Source organism: Sinocyclocheilus rhinocerous, unplaced genomic scaffold, assembly GCF_001515625.1.
Source record: "Sinocyclocheilus rhinocerous isolate Xijiao unplaced genomic scaffold, SAMN03320098_v1.1 scaffold2240, whole genome shotgun sequence".
Lineage (NCBI taxonomy): Eukaryota > Metazoa > Chordata > Actinopteri > Cypriniformes > Cyprinidae > Sinocyclocheilus > Sinocyclocheilus rhinocerous.
In genome coordinates this window covers 7,279-29,753 of record NW_015630383.1, presented here as the reverse complement: position 1 = coordinate 29,753, position 22,475 = coordinate 7,279, and the positions used below count along the sequence as shown (strand labels likewise).

At 37.5% G+C, this 22,475-nt stretch overlaps 3 protein-coding genes across 4 annotated transcripts in view; 1 reads left to right on the top strand and 2 right to left on the bottom strand.

Moving 5' to 3' along the window:
• LOC107740295 (phospholipase DDHD1-like) overlaps positions 1–9,905 on the bottom strand; it is a 14,617-nt gene extending 4,712 nt beyond the window's left edge. The window contains exons 1-9 of the mRNA XM_016552676.1: positions 8,828–9,905; positions 7,513–7,689; positions 7,034–7,162; positions 5,864–6,011; positions 5,669–5,778; positions 5,463–5,569; positions 3,887–4,134; positions 610–685; positions 369–518 (exon numbers count right to left, since the gene is read on the bottom strand). Coding sequence (XP_016408162.1) covers positions 369–518; positions 610–685; positions 3,887–4,134; positions 5,463–5,569; positions 5,669–5,778; positions 5,864–6,011; positions 7,034–7,162; positions 7,513–7,689; positions 8,828–9,587 — 1,905 coding nt within the window. The 5' untranslated portion in view covers positions 9,588–9,905. The remainder of the gene's footprint in view (positions 1–368; positions 519–609; positions 686–3,886; positions 4,135–5,462; positions 5,570–5,668; positions 5,779–5,863; positions 6,012–7,033; positions 7,163–7,512; positions 7,690–8,827) is intronic.
• Positions 9,906–11,237: 1,332 nt separating this feature from the next.
• On the top strand, positions 11,238–14,665 carry LOC107740293 (cell growth regulator with RING finger domain protein 1-like). Of its 2 annotated transcripts, XM_016552675.1 has the most exons (7): positions 11,238–11,561; positions 11,766–11,902; positions 11,989–12,166; positions 13,173–13,320; positions 13,394–13,501; positions 14,169–14,262; positions 14,372–14,665. In XM_016552675.1, the coding sequence occupies exons 1-7, from the start codon at positions 11,458–11,460 to the stop codon at positions 14,485–14,487; spliced, it is 885 nt and encodes a 294-aa protein (XP_016408161.1). In that variant the 5' UTR covers positions 11,238–11,457; the 3' UTR covers positions 14,488–14,665. The 2 variants fall into 2 exon arrangements, with proteins under 2 accessions (XP_016408161.1, XP_016408160.1); XM_016552674.1 differs by having other exon boundaries at positions 11,239–11,561; positions 14,169–14,664.
• A 1,528-nt stretch (positions 14,666–16,193) lies between these two features.
• LOC107740292 (26S protease regulatory subunit 10B-like) lies at positions 16,194–22,178 on the bottom strand. Its single transcript, XM_016552673.1, has 14 exons — positions 22,012–22,178; positions 21,539–21,618; positions 21,397–21,436; positions 21,260–21,312; positions 21,101–21,168; positions 20,844–20,958; positions 18,616–18,703; positions 18,466–18,527; positions 18,231–18,354; positions 18,070–18,131; positions 17,770–17,890; positions 17,611–17,691; positions 17,443–17,514; positions 16,194–16,686 (listed from the first exon to the last, which is right to left on the bottom strand). The coding sequence occupies exons 1-14, from the start codon at positions 22,094–22,096 to the stop codon at positions 16,568–16,570; spliced, it is 1,170 nt and encodes a 389-aa protein (XP_016408159.1). The 5' UTR covers positions 22,097–22,178; the 3' UTR covers positions 16,194–16,567.
• Positions 22,179–22,475: the final 297 nt, after the last annotated feature.

Genomic DNA, 22,475 nt, shown 5'->3' with positions numbered 1-22,475 from the left:
ATTTTTAAAATAACAGTTCAAAAGGGGGGGGGGGGTTCCTTAAATAATTGTTTCCACTATAAAGAAGCTTCTGTGGAATGGAAATGTTCCATGAATGTTCATGGAACAACAGAAGCCAGTAAAAAACTTAAAAAAATAAAAAATAAAAACTTATTTTAAAGAATGCATTTGAATGAATTAGAATTTAGGGACAATTTCAACAGATTAGAGATAACTATTAATATGAACTATTAATTGTATTTTAATGCTAGAATTCATCATTTTATTTCCAGACTAGGTTTTGTTTCCCAACTGGCTCATAACATGGACCAGTAAAAAGAGAAATCTGATCCTGAGCTATATTTACACTGCAATCTAATCACACTCACTACAGGATCAGTGGGATGGAAGATGTTGAAAAGCCTCTGGCAGATGGATTTGGGTAGGATGTGGTCCTGTGTTCCGTTGGTTCCGGGACAGACACCTCGCAAAGCCAAGAACACAGCCAGAGGAGATCCCATGCAGAAAAAGTTCTCCACCTACAACCCCAGATCACATGGTTTATTGATTAAGACAAACACAAACATGAGGTGAGAAGGAGAAAGGAAGGGTACGGTTATACTAATGTACCTTGAATTTCAGGGCTGGAGAGGGTCTTGAGGATGAGGTTTGGAAATGCCGAAGCTTATCCTCCAAATCCCTCATTCTGCAAATGAAATATTAAATTAAATTTTTGGAGAGGAACATCACATAAACCAGATTAACAGAGGGATTGTCATTGTGGAGTAGAGTGCAGACAAAACTAAAAACCTTTTAATAATTCATGATTCTTAAATGCATCGGAAACAATGGGAGAGCACTAAAATCAATGCAGCTGACAAACAAACAAATGAATAAGAACTAATAGAAAAGGGTTGTAAAGGTTGATATTTCTAAATCTTAGTGTATCAGACAACAGAAATCATCTTTAAAATAACAACTATATTTTTACATATTCTTATGAAGACAAGAGAGGTGCTAGCCATGTAAAACTGACAGCCAGGACGTTAGTGGCTAAGATGTTGTGAATGTTTATTAGCAAAGTTTCTGTTTGATTGCTACAGTGCTCCAAATGGATGTTAGCATGTTGCTAGTGGTTGTTAGTGTGTTGCAGGAGTGGTCTGGGTGGTTGTTAGCATGTTGTTACAGTGGTTAAGGTTGTTAGCATGTTGATATACAGCTTATAGTGTTCTGAATCGTTGCTAGCATGTTGCACTCAGTGTCCTGAGTGTTTATTGTTAACGTGTTACTATGCAATTGCTGGAGTGTTCAGGTTATTAGTGTCTTGCTGCTACAGTGTTCTGACCATAGATATGTATAGATTCCCCATTCGACCGGTCCAGGCACGTAGAAGTGGTCACCATCTTGGAACGGTCCACTTGACGTCATTCACCATTCTGTAGGTTCGCACAGAGCCGTTCTGTGCAGGATTGTGGCATCTTTCGAATATTCAGTGATTACTATGGTGAATGACGTCAAGTCAACCGTTCCAAGATGGCGGACAGCTTACATATAGCAGCCCATAGAAACAGTCGCTAATGAGGCATCTACGTACATATATCAATGGTTCTGAGTGGCTGTAAGTGTCTTGCTATTGTGTTCTATGTGGTTGTTAACATGTTGCTAGTGGTTGTTAGTGTGGTGCTAGAGTGTTCTGAGTGGATGTTAGCATGTTGCTACAGTGGTTAAGGTCGTTAGCATGTTGATATGCAGTTTCTAGTGTTCTGAATGGTTGTTAGTGTGTTCTGAGTGGTTGTTAGCACGTTGCTACAGTAGTTAAGGTTGTTAGCATATTGCTATGCAGTTTCTAGTGTTCTGAATGGTTGTTAGCGTGTTGCTAGAGTGTTCTGAGTGATTGTTAGCATGTTGCTACAGTAGTTAAGGTTGTTAGCATGTTGATATGCAGTGTCTAATGTTCTGAATAGTTGTCAGCATGTTGCTAGAGTGTTCTGGATGGTTAGCATGTTGTTACGACGGTTAAGCTTGCTAACATGCTAAATGTTGCTGCAGTGGTTAAGGTTGTTAGCATATTGCTATGCAGTTCCAAGTGTTCTGAATGGTTGTTAGCGTGTTGCTAGAGTGTTCTGAATATTGCTAGGGTGTTGCTATTTGATTGTTGTGGAGTGTTCAGAGAGGTTATTAGAGTGTTCTGGGTGGATGTTAGCATGTTGCTATAGTGTTCTGAGTAGTTGTTAGCTTGTTGCTGTGCTGCTACAGTGTTCTGAGAGGTTGTTAGTGTCTTGCTATTGTGTTTTAGGTGGTTCAGAGTGCTTTGAGAGGTTGTTAGTGTATTAATAGAGCATTCTGAGTAGTTATTAGCGTGTTGCTATGCTACAGTTTTCTGAGAGGTTGTTAGTGTTAATATGTTGTTAGTGTTTGTTAGCATGTTGCTAGAGTGTTCTGAGTGGTTATTGTTAGTGTGTTGCTATGCGATTGCTCAACTGTTTTGAGAGGTTGTTAGTGTCTTACAATTGTGTTCTAGGTGGTTGTTAATATGTTGTTAGTGTTTGTTAGCATGTTGCTAGAGTGTTCTGAGTGGTTATTGTTAGTGTGTTGCTATGCGATTGCTCAGCTGTTTTGAGAGGTTGTTAGTGTCTTACTAGTGTGTTCTGGGTGGATGTTAGCGTATTGCTATGCAATTACTAGATTAATCCGAGTGGTTGTTAGCATGTTGCTATACAGTTGCTACAGTTAAGGTGGCCATCCATCCGGTTTCAGGTTGGACAGTCTGGTTTTGAAGTACCATGTCCGTTTACAGCAGACACTCATTTGTCCTTCCTTCAAGATCGCTATTTTATACTTTATACAATGGTATATAATAAATAAATAAATAAGTTAACATTAAGTGATGTACATTTTAGACACAATATTGTCAGTATTGACTGTTTTGTCTATTTCTGTTCTTCTATCTCCGATCAACATGGTGGTGTTTCGTTCCTGAGTGATTCAGCATTTCTGAACGAATCGGGTGAGTGATTCAATAAGACATTCATTAAGACAGTTGTTATATCCGAAACTGCATACTAGTATACTACTTTTACTATTTTAGCATATCTTTTTAGGTACAACTTGCAAGAGTAGTATACTAGTATGTGGAAATGAAATCAGTAAGTCACTTTTTTCATTCCTGAATGAATCAGCCATTTTGAAGGAAACTGTTATTTTCTTTTATATTCAACACATTATTTTTTCATTTTATAAATGCATTCATGGCATCTCTGAGCTGCATTAAACAGTCTGCAGAAATGCATTTAAATGCAACTTGAGATGCAGCTTCTTGAGATTTTGTTAATATTGATTTCATTTGATTGGTAATTGCATTTATTGAATAAATATACAGATTTAAATTAATGATGATGCATACATTTAATAAGGTTAGAAGGGTAAATATTAGTGCTGTCAAACGATTAATCGCATCCAAAATAAAAGTTTTTGTTTACATATGTGTGTACTGTGTATATATATTATGTAAACAAAAACTTGTATTTTGGATGTGATTAATCGCGATTACTCGTTTGACAGCACTAGTAAATATATAAAGGGTAAAAATAAAGGGTATAAGGCTTATAAAGGGTAAAAAAATGTCCATGGAAATCAATTTAATTAAAAAAATCAATCAAATCAATTAAATTAAAATGTTTGTTTTTTGTCACTTGTTTAGGAATATTTTTCCGTTTTTATCCTGAAATCCTGCTTTGGAGTGTCCTCCTTTTTGGAGTCACAGAAATGGCCACCCTAAAACACTGTTTTAAGTTTTAAACTCTGTTAAAACTCTGAAAAAAGTTCTAGAATGTTCATTGTCATTGTGCTGCTTATTATTTTTAGATTTACTAATATAATGGGGGTGTAATTATAATTAGTTGTAAACCTTAAGCATGTGTTACGAAGATCCTCCAGTAGCTGACGTTCTTGTCTGCTAACATCAGCCTCCATGGCATCTGGCACCACTTCATGAACAAAGCGCACAGGGTCCCACCCTGTCATGATGTCAAAGGTAATGACACAGCCGAGTGAGTGGGAGACGATGGACACCTTTCCTTTCTCTACAAATTCTGGGTTGCGCTCACAAAAGAGCGTATAGAGTTGGTTCAACTCTTTGGTCAGACCCCGGGTGATCTAAGGATGCAAGTGCAATGAGCATGAAATTAACAATTGTGACACTTTATTTGTGTACTAGGAAAGAGTAGGACAGAGTGTGCTTCAGTGTGGGACATTTAGTCAAACTTTACATGAAAGAGACTGAGAATAGCTATGCTCCAAAACCTAGTCAGCTGCCATGCTGTATCCTTCCTACATAGACAGCTGCCTTCTAAATTAGCATGCATTCTGAATTTAACCTAATAAGTGAAAGACTTTTAACACTGAACATAGGTACTGAATAAAAAAAACATGTGAAGTGCATAGGAAATTCAGTAACTGATTTCAACTGAATGTTGCTAAGCTAAAAATAGTCTAATAAGCTAAAATACATAGCGCACACACGTATTGGTTCAAATAATATATTTTAAATAATATCGACCTATATTTATTTATACTTTCTGAATTTTATACTCAACATTTCTGGTCCACAAATTACACTCAGATACGCATGTACTTGAGATAATATAATATTAATTAAATAAAAGGCCAATTAAGCATACTCAAACAGAGAACACTTTCAAGATTACACACTTAAGCACACTATTAAAAAGTGCAATTCGTAATAATGTCAAATTAAAAGTTTTACTTTAAAGTACATTTTAAATAATTGTTTTACTCTTTTGTTGTGCTTTAAATAAGTACAATTATTTTGATGTGTTGACTAAAATATATGTTGCATGTAAAGTATGTGATTATAATTTTACTCTGTTATTCAATATTACACTGAAAATTTATATATTTAACATATACTAAATTGCAACTTCATCATGAAAATGTGATATATTTAAATACATGACATATACTGTAAGTTCCAATAGAAATTACATTTGGCTGTACACTTTAACCATATTTGAAAGACAATAGAATTATAAAATTACATGTAAATATTTACTTAGGTGGGTCAAAAAAAACACTCTAAGGTTCATCTAATTGCATTTTAATTGCAATTGACATGCAATTAAGTGTCTGAAAAAAATACTTTCAGTTCGCATTTAAATATATTATTTTATAAGTATACTATTTTCATTATAACTTTTAAGTATGCTAATGTGCAATTTCTTTTTTACATGGGAATACCTTCTTTAAAAAGAACACGTGATGCTGCCTTAGATTTTGGCCAAAATAAGATATTTTAGAAGGCAGCATAATTATGCATAATTTAAGTACAGTCTTTGCATAAGGAGCATGTTGTTTATGTGCTAGATTTTGAAACATGACTAGTTTATAATGGGTTAGAGAGCTGAAAAAAAGGAAAAAGAATGAGAAAATGAATGAAAGAATGGAGGATTGTGGCTGTATGTCACCTCATCCCTGTACAAAGGGCTTGTGTAGTACATAATGTCCATGGCACTGCTGTTCAGCATGTCTCTTAGACCTCGCACTTTGTCTGGAGTAATGGAGTCCACGGTGTCTGGAAGAAGTACACTTCATCATAAATAAACTATCTATCAATGACAATAGATTTCAAACATAATGTACTTTGTTTTTTATTATTGTCCATAGTCAATACCTCCATCAAGGGTGAGTTTAGATCGCCATTCCACAGGAAGGAACTCAACATGTTCATTTGTTCGGTCAGAAAAGTGTTTCTCCTCCATCTTGCGGGCAGCATCACGCATCCTGTCCATCAGTGAAATGCATCAGTTAGTTTCAGGTTTAGATGACTAGTTTTGTGCAGATTCAGCTGTGTGATCAGTGGACTCACATGCTTGTATTTCTAATGATACGGCCCTGATCCATCTTCTGGCCAATCCCATGTACCACAAAGACTATGTGCGTTGTTTCAGGGGGTGTGTCCTCTGGAGCCGCCTCCTCTACATAACCTCGATGGAGACGGGTCCCGCTGCTGGACGCTAACCAGACATGAAGGAAGAACCTCTGCTACTTTGTAACATTGATAATCACTTCATTTTATCTTTAGTTTTAATAATGGCTCTGCTTGTGAAAAAGCTTAAAAGTACTGAATGTGCACTGGTTGTGTACTTCAAATTTTAGAAAATGGTAAAATTGTACTTGCAGATAATATAATATGAATTAAATAAAAAGCCATATAAGAGTACTTAAAGGTATAGCTCACCCAAAAATGAAAATTCTGTGATAATGTATTCACCCTCATGTTCTTCCAAACCTATATGAGCTTCTTTCTTCTATTGAACATAAAAGATTTTTAAAAAGTGCACTTCGTAATGTGAAATCAAGGTTTTACTTTAAAGTTCATTTTTAATTGCAACTTCAGGGATCTTATCTATGCACAATCAGCTTGTAACACTCCAAAGAGATAGGAAAACTTGAAATCGCATCATATGACCCCTTTAATAAAATTCTGTTATGCTTTGAAGAAGTACACTTAGGCCTACTTCTGTTGACTAACATACTAAAGCTTATGTAAATTACTTGTATAATTCATCATTTTAACTCTAGTGTATCACTTAATGTTACATTTAAATATATTGGGAAAGTGCTGCCAGGGTGACGCGGAAGAGACGAATTGTTGAATAAAGTCGTTATTTTTGTTTTCTTTGCACACAAAAAGTAGCTTTGTAGCTTCGTAAAATTACGGTTGAACCCCTGATGTCACATGGATTATTTTACCGATGTCCTTACTACGTTTCTGAGCCTTGATCGTGGTAGGATCCTTGCTGTCTATGGGAGGGTCAGAGAGCTTCATCAAAAATATCTTAATTTGTGTTCTGTAGATGAACGGAGGTCTTACAGGTTTGGAACGACATGAGGGTGAGTAATTAATGACAGAATTGTTGGGTGAACTACCCCTTTAAGACAGAATACTGCACTCATCAAGCCATTTCATGCACCAGTCTTTTTTTAATAAGCAACACCACTGAGAATGTACTTACTAATCAAGATTGTTACAAACCTTTGGAGAATCCCAGTTTCTGAGTAACAGTCCGTGCAATCTTTGAAGTGGTAGCATCGCTGTAAAGGTACACTTCATCCACGCTGTGCCAGTCCACGTGGCTCCGGCTCAGTTTCAGACTGTGAATGGCTGAGTGAATTAAGGGCAGAAGTCAAACATGTCGTGTTTCAAATTACCTGACTGTTAAGTAATGCCTAACCAGCTCAGTTCATTTCAATTAAGGGTCTTTTTGACTATTTGCAAACACAAGTGACAGTCAATAGCCCTTCTGTAGTATACATGTCACCAGGGATTGACTTACTTCAAATGTGTGTCATATGAGACAAACAGGATGTCTGGTTTGGGTTGTGGTTCATTCATGAGCGCGCCTCTAGATCAGCTGAACTAAGCGTTAATGTTAAGTCGGCCTTTTTTGTGTGCTTGACCCCTATAACAAAGCTTCCCTAACCCTGAGTCCTATTCGTAACATGGTTTATTACCATCTTTGCTGTCCACCGTGGTGGCCACCGCTTCCGTGTCAAAGGTGTCTTTCATCTGCCGGCCTCGGAAACGGCCCAGGTGCTCCAGTTCAATGAGGTCACTGTCCTCTTCCTCCAGTGGCAACCAGGTCCCGTCCGTGAACCACTGGCCCCTCATGACTGGGATGTGGTCCTGTTCTGTAAATGCAAGCAGTATGAATTGTTATCCGTTTCTGTAGAAACATTTCATCTGACAAGTTTTTGTTTACATGATGTGATGTGTGTGTACTGTGTATATTTATTATGTATAAATAAATACACACACATACAGCATATATTTTGAAAATATGTACTGTACATGTATTTTCATTTACATTTAGTCATTTAGCAGACGCTTTTATCCAAAGCGACTTACAATGGAAGCAATCAAAATCAACAAAAGAGCAATGATACGCAAGTGCTGTAACAAGTCTCGGTTAGCTTAACGTAGTACACATAGCAAGGGTTTTTTTAATTATAGAATAAATAAAAAGAAAAGAAATACATAGAATACAAAAAGAATAGAGCAAGCTAGTGTTAATGTTTTTTTTAAAGAAAACAAGCAGTTAGTAAATGAATAGAGTGCAAGTCTAAAAGGGTCATATATATATATTTGCGTGTATATATTTATATTTATAAAATGTATTTTATATTATAAATATATTTAATATATAAACAACATATTTTTCTTAAATATATACATGCATGTGTGTGTATTTATATATACATAATAAATATACACAGTACACACACATATATCATGTAAACTAAAACTTTTATTTTGGATGTGATTAATCGCGATTAATCGTTTGACAGCACAACTTTTATGACATTTTTCATGGCTTGAATAAAGTCTATGTTTCATATAGAGAAAAGCAATATATAGATTTCTCTTTTTCGCTAAGTTTGCACTGTTTTCTCAAACACCTAAATTCACATTCATTGATGCCACTTTGTTCATTCTTGAAGTGAACTTTTGTCTGTATGGTAGTTAGTTTCATTGTTTTGGACTGTGAACACTAAGCTTGAAATTGAGAAGGCAAGTACAGAATGATGCCACTGGCATGCAACTGATTTCAATGCTGAAGTGTGTCTAGATGTCTTGGCTACAATTTGACAATAATGACTTAAATCTTCAGTTTTTATCTCACACAAGATTATTTGAAATATACACAGACTACTTTTTAGGACACTTTCATGGTGCTTTTGACAGCCTCAAGTAATATTGCTGTATGTATAAGAGCTGTATGAACATTCTGCAAAACATCTATTTTTGTTTTCTTGTAAAAATACTCACGGTTCCAGTATACAGGATAACAGTCTTTCTTGTTGATGTCCACCTCGTAGAGTCCTCCGCGGACGCACACTGCGTCCACGTTGATGCTTTCTGAATCCAGCTCCGTCTCTTCCGTGCAGCATCCAGCCTCCGCGCTCTCGGTTACCGGTTGCGCTGCCAGCGCCGCCGACTGTCTCCGGACCTCCGGGGCTTCGCATCCTGACGGTGCCTCGAATAAATCCTCCGCTTCTTCGCCCGCATCCCTCCGTTTGACCTCGTTCGGATTAAGTTCGCAGTATTTGCGATAAGCCAACTCGATTTTCAAAGAATCGTGTCCAACAAACGGTTTCCAGGTCCGCTTGTCCTCTTTGTAGAACCAGCGCACCTCCTCGGGTCCGAGCTCCGTGACAACTTCCCCGCGGTGCCGCGAGCTGTTGGAGCGGTTGCGATTTTTCGTGGCGACGTTCCCGTCACTTTCGCTGTAGTTGAGGTCTCCGGTGATGTCGAGATAATCGGAGTCCGGGTCGGAACCGAGACGGCCATGATAGCTGGCGAAACCCTCTTCCACCAGGCCTAGCATCAGTTGGCGTTGGCCTCGGGGCAGCGGCAGATGTCCGTCTATGCCCGCCTGCACCGCGTCCATCCCGGCGCGTATCGCGTCGCCCGTGGGTTCGTCAAAGCAGGACGCGCACGCATCCTCCATCCTTCCCCATTTAACGGCGCTGACATTTTCCCTGCTTTGCGAACAACTCAAAGACGTTTTGTCCTGACAAGCGCTCATCGCTGTCGCCGCTTTCTAGTAAACAGCAAACGGAGCGATTCCAGCAGCGGTCAGCTGATTATAATAACAACAAATCTAACGGTGTCAAAACCTCTCCTTCCCCCGGCGCGACCGGAGCGGCCAGCATCTGTACGGATGCGTCAATCACACACGCTGGACTTGAAACTCCATTAAATAAAGGCGAATTCAGTCGCACAGTCCTCAACTTACAGGGCGGACACGGCAAGCTGTTCACTTTCCATTAATATGCCGACTGTATTTCTCTCTGTGGAGCCCCTCTTGCTCTTTAGCGGCGTCTGTCCGACTCGTGAACGAACCTTTCTGTTGAGTCGGATCTTTTCAATGAATTGGTTCAACCGGTTCACAGAATCAGTCTGAACGAGTCGTCCACGGCTGAATCTGTCCGAGCGGTTCTCGAGTCCTCGTTAAACTGAGCGAGTACAATGGACCAGTGGCGAAAACCGTTGCTGTTTTTGAAATATCACATATTATTTCTGCCTTATAGCGGACTGGAATATGCCTTAGGCTTAGACTGTTTATAGTTTATCTTTATGTGGCTTAAATAATATAAGTAGGCAGCAGGCCTATTCTAAATAACGTTGTTTTAATAAGCTTGGTTAAAAATGCAGTAAACAACCTTATTAATAAACAAAAACGTAATATAAAACGTAATATACTTTAAAAAGCATACACTGTACTTTCTGTGAAAACTATATGAATCAACTTGGCATTTATTTAGGCATTCTACTTATTGAGAGATACAGAATATAAATTTTTTTTTTTTCAATGAAAACATTCAGTGTTCACTTTTACTTTTTGGCTACACTGAATATTCTAAAGAGGATGAAAAGTGTATTTAATTGATTTACTCATATGTGACCCTGGACCACAAAACCAGTCCTAAATAGCATGGATATATTTGTAGCAAGCCAACAATACATTATGGGTCAAAATTATCAATTTTACTTGTATGCCAAAAATCATTAGTATATTAAAGATAATATTCCATGAAGATATTTTGTACCGTAAATATATCAAAACTTAATTTTGATTAGTAAGGACTTCATTTGCACAACTTTAAAGGCGATTTTCTCAATATTTTGATGTTTTTGCACCCTCAGATTCCAGATTTTCAAATAGTTGTATTATCAATTTATCAATTAAAAAAAAGGCCCTTATGACTGGTTTTGTGGTCTATGGTCACATATTTGTGAGTAAATTTCTTATTCTTAGAAGCCAGTTTACTAATTTAAACCCTATATTTATGGTTTTATTAATCGTGAGGTTTTTATTATTATTATTTGTATGTATTTGATGTATTTATACCCGATTGCAGTTATTCTCATTTGTATACTAGGCTATTAATAATGTAATAAAATATTGTTCTGCTTTAGTTTTGCATGCATTATTGTATAATGTTCGGTATTTGCGTTTGAACCATAGACTGTAAAAAAAAAAAAAAAAAAAAAAGTAAAAGTGGAATAAGAAGGTTTGAACGACGGTAGAATTTTACATTAAAAAAAATGACGCTTCGTTACGTGATGACGTAACCAAAACAGATTCATTTTTAAAACGGTTCATTGAAATGATTTGTTTGAAAGAGCCGATTCCTGGACTGAATCGGACTTCCCTCCACTATCTTGCTGTAACGCTCCTCCCTATGCGTGACGGTATTAGAGTCATGTGCGGATCTGGACCTCCGGACCACCGTAGCGGCTGTCACAACCGGAAGTTTACTTTGGTGAGTCTTGCAGGGTGACAGCCCAACGCAAGACTGCATAGCATACAAGACTACCGCACTTTAAAAAAGTATTTATTTTATCGGACGTACCGACATTTATGCGCATTGTATTAATGTAACATTTTAATAATGGCCGCGGAGTTTTTAGTGATGTTGTATGAGTATTCTCCTCTCTTTTACATTGCTGTCATAGCAGTATGTTTCATTATCACTGTGGCTGTTGTGTTGGGCTGGTAAGTTCATATTTATCTGGATAAACTACATTTTAGACCAGTGTTAGATGTATTTGTGTTAAGTATGGACTTCTTTAAGGTGTGAAGTTAATGTTTTTTTGGGTTTAATATGGCATCTCTAGTTATCTAGTTCCTTCTTAAAAGCAGAAATTGGTGGTTACATCCTTAATCTCTGTCTAACTCATTTTGGCCTCGTCTGTCAAGGTTTGGATTTGATGTCCCGGTAATTTTACGCAGTTCAGATGAGACTGAATCTCTAACAGCTGTCTCTGAGAGGAAGATGGTGCAGGTGACCAATCCCTTCGCTTTGGAGATGGACTCTACGGCTGGTACAGTAACTGGTGAGAAACGAACAATAACAATGTTGAATCAATATGAAATGAGTAAAATGTGCTCAGTAAGTGTGTGTGTTTTCTCATTGTGTCAGAGGGTGTGAGTTTGCAGCCGTATTGTCTTGAAGACTGCGTCCTCAGCTGTTTCTGGGGCTGTGGGGTCCAGGCTCTCCAGGCGGCCCTTCAGAGTCACCAGCACGGGCTCCGGCTCCGCACACCAGAGCTGTTTCAAGAGGCTCTGGAGTTAAGCTACCTTCACCACCAAAGCTTCAAGTATCCTCTCAAGTATAGTCTTAGAAATAGCTCTGTAATAACATTTCACATTATCTTTGCAACAGAACAGGGGAGAGTGAGGGAAACTCTGCCACTTTTGACTTAAATTGTCCTCAAGGTAAAGAAAAAATAGATTGAAGTAAAACTAATATGTCTAAATGTATTTCTGGATGTGTGCCATTAACTGAAATGAGTATGGAAATGTGATTTCTCAACAAAAAAAAAAGTGATTCGGAGACAACTTGCTGTACATTAGAGGTAAACTATATCATGTCATCAAGATGAGTAAAAAGAAATTCTATAAATAAATTAACCATTCATCATGTTAACATGATGATTGCATTTCAAATAAAATTGCACATAAATGTATACGATATACTGTACATAAATGGAAAAACAATAACTACTATATCATGCCATTATGATGATTTATCTTTAAAATAAAAATGTTCACTACCATTCAGAAGTTTGAGGTCAGTTAGCTTTTTAATGTAACACTAAGGCTTCATGTATTTGATCAAAAATGCTGTAAAAACATTAATATTGTGCAATATTATTACAAATAAAAATATTTCTATTTTAATATAATTTAATATGTAATTTATTCTTGTAACGGCAAAACTAGATTGATGAATAGAATGTTCAGTTAGAAATAGAAATATTGTATTACTGTTTATTAGAAATATAAACATTTTTTAAGATATATATATATATATCCAAATCTAAATTGTTTTGTAAACATATACAAGCACATTCACATTGCTTACATTTGTATAAACCAGCCAGGAAAGAGTGTAATATTCAGTTCTCAATTTTTGTATTAGTTTTTATATAACTTAGGTTTATAATGTTATCATTTGTTATAGCATCTGTATATGACTGCCTAAATATATGGTGATAAAACACATTTTACATGTCTCCCACTCTCCCCTATGTGACAAATAAAACATTTTTTAATTAATATGATGGAACACAATTTCATGTTTTGTCCTTAACATAGCGTTAGTATACATAAAGAAGAAAAAGAAGAATACGTCACCCAGATGCCTCCAGATCTCGGAGTAACCGATTTTGGGTTGCTCCCCCGGGATCGATACCCCTTGGTTGCTGTGCTGACACTGGCCAATCCAGAAACCAGAGACAACTACAATATTGTAAGCAGCAGTCTTTTCTTCATCATTTGCTTGATGGGACAAGATGAAGTCCATTATTCTGTCGTCTCTCTAGGTGGCCAGTGTGACAGTCCTCCACGTTCCTGATGACAAATACAGACTCTCTGCGAGAATCTTGTTTCAGTATCTCCTCACGGCACAAGGGAATTTGTACGATCTGAAGGTATGAAAACGTGTTCACAACATTGTCATTTTTTACTGTTCTGGGATCCGTTTTTGTATGCTCATTTTGATCACACTTAATCTTCATCACCTAGTGTCCCTAAAGTAAAATGGGACAGTGTTTAATTATATACCATTAATTAAGTGCCTTGTCTAGAGCGGGATTGTGTGGTTAAAGGTCCCCTGAAGTGCCTTGAAACATGCAGCATTATTCTATGTGGTGACGTAATTTCAACTGAAACAGGAAGACAGGGCGGGACATATCGAACAGCCCCGCCCACTTTTTAAAGTAGCCAATAGCGTTTTGTTTATATCTGCTCGGGCCAGAGCCGTTGAGCTCGGTAAAGCCGCATTTGACAGCCACAATCTAATAGATTACCCTCTAGATTCAATATGAAACTCTTAGTAGAAACAAAATAGTGATCATAATCATGCTGAGGCTGTGTAGTTTTAAGTGTTTAATATATGCCGACTCGCGCATATGATTTGAAGTGATATGAAGTGACGAACTGCAAGCTTTGAATGCTTATATCTTCTAAATCCGAATTTTGTCACTGTTTTGGAGCACACTGGCTTATAGATAACCTTAAGACTAACATATTGATGCTAACACCCAAAAAACTTTAATTTTGATTTTATGGGGACTTTAAAACTATTTGTTTCCACAGCCTCTCTTCATGTCAGCAGACAACAGCAACTTGTCTGGAACCACAGAGCCTTCGATAAGCACGCAAGGGGCGGAGCCACAGCCCAAAAGGCCAGGTGAGAAGGGGCAGGAGTCTGAGTCAGAAGGGGAGTGGCCTGATACCCAAGGCAGGGACTGTGTGGTGTGTCAGAATGCACCGATTAACAGAGTGCTGTTGCCATGCAGACATGCATGCGTATGCGACGGCTGCGTGTGCCACTTCCAGCACTGTCCGATCTGCCGGGCCTTTGTCCTTGAATCTTTTGCTCTGGCTAACCAACCAGCTCGTGATGAGGACTTAGCAGAAGACTAAACCTGTGTAAACCCAGTATTGAAAGCCAGGCTTTGCTGGAAAGGCAAAATTCGAAAAGTAAACGTAGCATCTTCAAGGTAAAGAGATGCAGGCAGCTGACCTTTAACCCCAAGTATGAACTCTTCCAGAATTATGTACATTTTAGGCTTTTGAAGTTGAGTGTAAAGTAAGATGTTTAATATAGAGATTTTAAGTTGAATAGAATATTTATTTTTATTTTCAATATATTGGTTAAACTAACAAATACACATTTCAGAAGGAATCATTGTGGAGTTTTTCTTCCCACCAAAGGATTTTGAGAGATACAGCGATACTGTGGAAACAACATGGGAGTTTATTTTATTTATTTCTTTAATCATTGACTTTAATAATGTGGAAAAGCAGGCCAGGCACACACAGTTTATATAACTGATCACACAGATTTCTAAAGAGCTGTATCATCATACAAGTCTACACTTGGCCAACAGGTAAATATTATTTTGATCAAATTGGGGTAAACAATGCATTAACTGAACAGCTGAAGTCACTTGATGGTAATAATGGAAATGGAACATCTTTAAAGGTCCCCTGAAGTGCCTTGAAACATGCAGCATTATTCTATGTGGTGACGTAATTTCAACTGAAACAGGAAGACAGGGCGGGACATATCGAGCAGCCCCGCCCCCTTTTTAAAGTAGCCATTAGCGTTTTGTTTATATCTGCTTGGGCCAGAGCCGTTGAGCTCGGTAAAGCCGCATTTGACAGCCACAGTCTAATAGATTACCCCTTAGATTCAGTATGAAACTCTTAGTAAAACAAAATAGTGATCATAATCATGCCGAGGCTGTGTAGTTTTAAGTGTTTAATATATGCCGACTCGCGCATATGATTCGAAGTGATATGAAGTGACGAACTGCAAGCTTTGAATGCTTATATCTTCTAAATCCGAATTTTGTCACTGTTTTGGAGCACACTGGCTTATAGATAACCTTAAGACTAACATATTGATGCTAACACCCAAAAAACTTTAATTTTGATTTTATGGGGACTTTAAAACTATTTGTTTCCACAGCCTCTCTTCATGTCAGCAGACAACAGCAACTTGTCTGGAACCACAGAGCCTTCGATAAGCACGCAAGGGGCGGAGCCACAGCCCAAAAGGCCAGGTGAGAAGGGGCAGGAGTCTGAGTCAGAAGGGGAGTGGCCTGATACCCAAGGCAGGGACTGTGTGGTGTGTCAGAATGCACCGATTAACAGAGTGCTGTTGCCATGCAGACATGCATGCGTATGCGACGGCTGCGTGTGCCACTTCCAGCACTGTCCGATCTGCCGGGCCTTTGTCCTTGAATCTTTTGCTCTGGCTAACCAACCAGCTCGTGATGAGGACTTAGCAGAAGACTAAACCTGTGTAAACCCAGTATTGAAAGCCAGGCTTTGCTGGAAAGGCAAAATTCGAAAAGTAAACGTAGCATCTTCAAGGTAAAGAGATGCAGGCAGCTGACCTTTAACCCCAAGTATGAACTCTTCCAGAATTATGTACATTTTAGGCTTTTGAAGTTGAGTGTAAAGTAAGATGTTTAATATAGAGATTTTAAGTTGAATAGAATATTTATTTTTATTTTCAATATATTGGTTAAACTAACAAATACACATTTCAGAAGGAATCATTGTGGAGTTTTTCTTCCCACCAAAGGATTTTGAGAGATACAGCGATACTGTGGAAACAACATGGGAGTTTATTTTATTTATTTCTTTAATCATTGACTTTAATAATGTGGAAAAGCAGGCCAGGCACACACAGTTTATATAACTGATCACACAGATTTCTAAAGAGCTGTATCATCATACAAGTCTACACTTGGCCAACAGGTAAATATTATTTTGATCAAATTGGGGTAAACAATGCATTAACTGAACAGCTGAAGTCACTTGATGGTAATAATGGAAATGGAACATCAGAATGCTTTCAAATGTTGACAAAAAAAAACTATTGCAGTAACTTAAAAAAAAAAAAGTGTTGTGTCCATGGACAGTATACTGTTTACTGACCGAAAACCCCTCACATTTATACTTTGCACAAAAAAAAGGTTTTATACAGGCTTGTAGTCCAGTTTGGACTCCAGCTTCTTAGAGTCTGCCACCTTCCTCACAGCTTTCATGAAATCCTCCTGAGTCACGTACTCGTGGTCGGCACGAATGGCAAACATACCTGTTGGATAAAAAGTAGAAGAGGTCATACAGTGGGAATTGTAGAGGCTCAAATGTTCAAAGTTTGGCTGGTTAGCGTAATGCTATTAGACTCCACTAACATCTATTTTTTTAAAAGTTGTAAATACTGACAAAATGTGTTTTAAAAATGTTTCATTATATTTAGGGCTGCAACAACTAATCGATAAAGTAGATAAATCAATGAACACGATTACTGAATTTGATGAATCACATTTGTTCGTGAAAAAACATCCAACAGCCGCCTTGCCTTGCCAAGTACTTATATTTTAATGAGAGCAGTAACTGTAAGGAGACTATTGTAATGGGGTATAAATGTAATTTAATTACTATGTTCCAATGTGTGACTGTGTGTTTAGTCTCTGCATTTGTTGTTCTTTATTACAGTGGGCACATTTTAGAATGTTCATGTTTTTTTACAATTATTTTGCACATGAAGTTTATTCTACATAAATACATATACTGTAGTTGTAAGCCTTCGATTTACACATTGTATGGGGGGCAACATTGGACAGGATGCAGAATAACTTTTTAAAATAAAATACTGAAAATAAATTGACTTTTTATCGGATTAATCAAAGGCAATCTACAGATGAATCGATTATCAAAAGTTGCAGCCCTAATTATATTAGCATGGTGCACAATTTATAGTTTTTAAATCAACTGTTATGAACCATTCCTTTAATGCTTTTTTAGGACTCCTTGATTTGCACATTGCAATGCATATGACATTTCTTACCAGCTTCAGTGCACACATTCCTCAAATCAGCTCCATTGAAACCGTCTGAAAGCTTGACGATGGCTTCATAATCTGGAGACAAAAGGAAATGTGATGAGGGAGGAAAAGGAAATACTTCAAAAAAAAAGTAGCAGCTGTAAAAACCAAACCAGAAAATCTGAAGCGCACCTATTTCTCCATGCTTGGTGATGGGTCCAGAGTGGATCTTCAGGATGTCCAGACGAGCCTGTTCATTGGGCAACTCAATGTCTGTACATTAGGAAAAGAAAAATTAGCTCAAGTTGTCTTACCACAGTCACTGAATGATAGTGAAAGAGTCAAACTTACGGATCTTTCTGTCCAGTCGGCCAGGACGCAGCAGGGCAGGGTCTAAAGTGTCTGGCCGGTTGGTGGCCATGATCATCTTGACTCTATGCAGAGTGTCAAATCCATCCATCTGATTCAACAGCTGACAGACAGACAGAAATATTTGCTCCAATTAGTGCTTTTCTTTTCTTTTTTTTTTGCTTGTACATTGATATATAGGAAGATTCAAATTCAAATAATTAAGCATTAATTGACAAGAAAAAGAGTTTATTCATTTTGTTAAGCTTCATTCACAAGGTAAGTTACAAACCACCTCCATACCTCCATCAGTGTCCTCTGGATCTCTCTATCTGCAGAAGTTCCTTCAGAAAATCGACGTCCACCTTCAAAGAGAAAGTATATGTTAAATCAATTAAGAACAACTGAATTTCCATTACGCATTATAAGAGTGGCTTGGACTGCAGTGAGCCGAAGAGCATTACCAATAGCATCGATCTCATCCATGAAGATAATGCAGGGCTGATGGTCTCTGGCGTAGTTGAACATCTCTCTGATGAGTCTGGCACTCTCACCAATGTACTTGTCCACAATGGAGCTGGACACCACCTGATAAACAACATGTTTTATTCAACACTATGACCTTACAGCATTAACAGTTGTCCTGTGTCAGTGCGACCCGAGCCAAACTGTTTGTTTATAGCATCAAAATCAACAGACCTTCAGGAAATTGCAGTCCAGCTGACTGGCCACAGCTCTGGCAAGAAGGGTCTTTCCAGTGCCTTTAAAAAAGTAAGCACTTTGTGTGAAAATGTACCATTTCACATGCATATCAGTAATTGCCCAACAAAGCATAATAGAGTGACTGACCTGGCGGTCCGTACAGCAGGCAGCCCTTGGGAGGAATAATGCCCACCCTCTGGAATAGCTCAGGATTGGTCAGAGGCAGCTCAATTACCTACAAAAGACAATCATTCATTCATAATCAAGACATTTCAATGAGTTCAGTAAAGCTCAAGCTGCATTCACACTGCAAGGTGTAATGCACAGATCCAGTCTTTAAACACACATTCTGTCTGTTTACATTCAGACACGCATGCACGTTTAAAATATTGACACGATCAGCTCTATCAAGCCTAGTGGAGTAAGTACTTCAGTCGTAATCTTCATGAATGCCACCAAAGATATTTTTTACATGCTTTACAGTATTTACATGCACAGACTAGGGGTGTGCGATATTGACAAAAAAGAATATCTCGATATTTTCTGGGATTTTATCGATACCGATAATTAGACGATATTTTGCTGAATGTGTTATTGTGCTGGTACCTTAAAGACTGCCGTGGACAGCTGACTCCTAAAGTTTTTGATATTCTTCATATTCTGTGTGGTGGTCCGTTCACACTGATAGAAATGAATCGTTTCCAATAAGTTAACTGATTTTTACATTTTATGGGCATTTTTACCTTTATAACGCCATTTTTTTCTGAAATCTGACTCATAAAGTTTTTGATATTCTTCATATTCTGTGTGGTGGTCCGTTCACACTGATAGAAATTAATCGTTTCCAATAAGTTAACTGATTTTTACATTTTATGGGCATTTTTACCTTTATAACGCCATTTTTTTCTGAAAGAAATCTGACAAATATTTTTTCCTCCCACCCCAAATTTTTTCACTCAATCTGATTTTTTTCCGCCACCATGTCCCTTTAGGGGCTCCGTAATTATCTTTTGAATACTGATATTTGAAATTTTTTAAATAATAAAAGATTCCCTGAATGTGACATTAAAACCGCCAGCAGGTGGCAGCAAGTCACTGTTAATAAATGACTCATTGCGATTGAACCGAATCATTTAATCGGATGATTCACTCAGGAACGAAACACCGTCATGTTGCTCAGAGACGCGAAACAGCATTGTGGTTGTGTTTGGAATTATTTTGTTGTCGAAATAGCGCAAAAACAGGAAATATGGTGTCTAAAACATAAGTCTCTTAATGAACTTCTTGTTTATTGAACTGTTGTAAAAAATCAATATCACATTTGTAATCATGGTTATTATTTGGAGAAAAAAACGTCACCCTTCGTGTGAAATTGATTAACTATATGAAGTGGTATAAATATATACATTTTCTACCCCATGTCTTGAATTTGTGATCATTCTAAATGTATTTTAATAGACTGAATCATGCAGAACACACTCTAAATGCGTACGCACACTAGTCTAGACTTCACGTAATGTATGCGTGCGCTCTTGTAGGGGTGTTTTGAATGTTTTTTGCAAAATAGTCAATGTCAAATCGCACATCGTTAAAACAACAATTACGATATTAATCGCAGACGATATATATCGCACACCCCTATAAACATACTCTGTAGTTAGAGTGAATATTAAAGGGGTCATATGAGGCGATTTCAATTTTTCCTTTCTCTTTGGAGTGTTACAAGCTCTTGGTGCATAAAGAAGATCTGTAAAGTTGCAAAGACTAAAGTCTCAAATCCAAAGAGATATTCTTTATAAAAGTTAAGAGTCAACCACGCCTACCTAAAACGCCTCGTTATGAAAGAAATGAAAACTTGTTCTGCAAAGACACTGAATTTATCAAATATGACAGTAAAGCCTTTCATATGTATTTTTTAAAAATCAGATTTTTTTCACGTAATTGCGGTTCTTTTGAACTTCTATTCCTTAAAGAATCTGAACATGTATATATATATATTAATATAATATTCAAAATATCATGTATCACAATGTAATTAAAAACATTAGACAACAACGTTTTCAACATTAATAATAAATGTTTCTTGAGCACCGGATCAGCACATTACAATGATTTCTAAAGGATCATGTGACACTGAAGACTGAAGTAATGATGCTGAAAATTCAGCTTTGCATCGCATAAATGAATGACATTTTACAATGTATTAAAATAGACAACAGTCATTTTAAATCATAATAATATTTAACATTATTACGGTTTTCCCTGTATTTTAATCAAATAAATGCATCCTTGGTGAGCATTAATTATTCCAAACTTTTGAACAACAGTGTATTACATCAGCTGATAATGATATATTACGCTATTGTCTTTCTGACCTCTCTCAGCTCACGGATCTGCTCAGCCAATCCACCGATCTCAGAGTAAGAAACGCTGCCAGGATCTTCATGAGACATGTTGTACACTAGAGGATCCACTTCACGAGGCAAATACCTTTAAAAGAAAAGAGGTTCTCGTAAAACATACCAACTGAATATTAAAGGCAATTTCAGATATGCAAACATACCTAGACTGTCAGGCAAGAGCACAAGCAGAGCTAAACATGCTTGATGAGAATGAACTTCTTAGCACTTACCTCATGATCGTGAGAGTCGTCATGTCCAGAGCCACTCTAGTTCCTGGTTTAAGCTTGGTTTTATCCAGCTGAAATAACAACACAAGGCCAGGTAAGACAAATGGCTTGGCAGTCACACAAAAATATTAATTAGCTATAAAGTACAATCGATATGCTCACCTGTCTGCGACATCCAACCACATAACGTGGGCCATTAGTTGCTTTGACAATAACTACAAAAGAAGAAGAACTTTAGGAACAAAGCAGCATCAGACTAGACTATCAAATACACCAGAATAAAGTTGATCTGGACTTACATTTCTCCTCTGTCAGTTGCTTCAGCACCTCACCGACAATCTAAAAAAACAATGAAACGATCAGACCATAAGAAATACAGATATCTAGCTCATTTATTGCGGACATAATAAAACACTAGAGAGTATTTTGCTGAGATCGTACCTGTCCCACACTCTGTAAAGCTTTCAGATCATTCTCAGACTTCTCATACTGTTTAGTGAGCTCCTTCAGCTGCTCTCTCACTGCAACAGAGGTTTCAGGACAATATGAAGCGATAAAGTGTTTATTTACATGTATAAACTTGGTAAAGGTTCCATCTGCTTCATGTATCAGAGATGCTAAAGGTTCATTGCGAGTGTTTCCTCATGGAGCATAATTGGGAAATGACTGTTTTTAATTGTATATGTCATTAAATACAGCTAGAACACTTAGAAGCATGCTGTGTGCCTTTATTTAGTAATTTAATAGGGGCCCGTTGTTAACATTTGCTGTTACCATTAGCGGCTACTTGATTTCAGCACTGCATGACAAAGCGACTTACAGCACAGACAGCCGAAATAAAGCAAACAACAGCCGGAGAAGCTGCCAAACTGCTCAATATCAGCCTGGCGTGCATAGAAATTCACCACTCTTACACTCTTTGAGGCGTCCGTCAATCTCTTTATGCTCCAGTAATTTCTTTCTGTAGTCTTGTAAACCTTTCTCCCTGTTATCCGCCATGTTCACGGCCGCTGGCTTCACTCTCTCGCTTCTTCGTGTTGTTAATGATAGAGGCTGGCAAAATCATCTGACGGCGCATTACCGCCACCTACTGGACGAGCGAGAGAAATTGTGTGTGTGCGTAATAAGGTGAAAGTAAAACCGAGTGCAGCTATTTTATTAAAGGGGTCATATGGTGCGATTTCAAGCTGTCAACATATTCTGTTACACCAAATACACAAAATAATGATCTTTAAAAAAGCATCATATGACCCCTTTAAGAAAATAAGAACAATTCATCAAACCAAAAGTTTAAATATGAAGAACAGATCAAAGAAAAAGGACAGATATTGACGTGATACATGTCTGCCTCAGACAACCAAACATAACTACATGTGCA

Coding starts and splice junctions, on each gene's coding strand:
- LOC107740293 (XM_016552674.1), top strand. CDS start 11,458: ATGGCCGCGGAGTTTTTAGTGATGTTGTATGAGTATTCTCCTCTCTTT. Junction 11,562..11,765: donor GTGGCTGTTGTGTTGGGCTG/GTAAGTTCATAT, acceptor TCGTCTGTCAAG/GTTTGGATTTGATGTCCCGG. Junction 11,903..11,988: donor TACGGCTGGTACAGTAACTG/GTGAGAAACGAA, acceptor TCATTGTGTCAG/AGGGTGTGAGTTTGCAGCCG.
- LOC107740292 (XM_016552673.1), bottom strand. CDS start 22,096: ATGGCGGATAACAGGGAGAAAGGTTTACAAGACTACAGAAAGAAATTA. Junction 21,619..22,011: donor TGACGGACGCCTCAAAGAGT/GTAAGAGTGGTG, acceptor CCTCTGTTGCAG/TGAGAGAGCAGCTGAAGGAG. Junction 18,355..18,465: donor TGGACTGCAATTTCCTGAAG/GTCTGTTGATTT, acceptor GTTGTTTATCAG/GTGGTGTCCAGCTCCATTGT.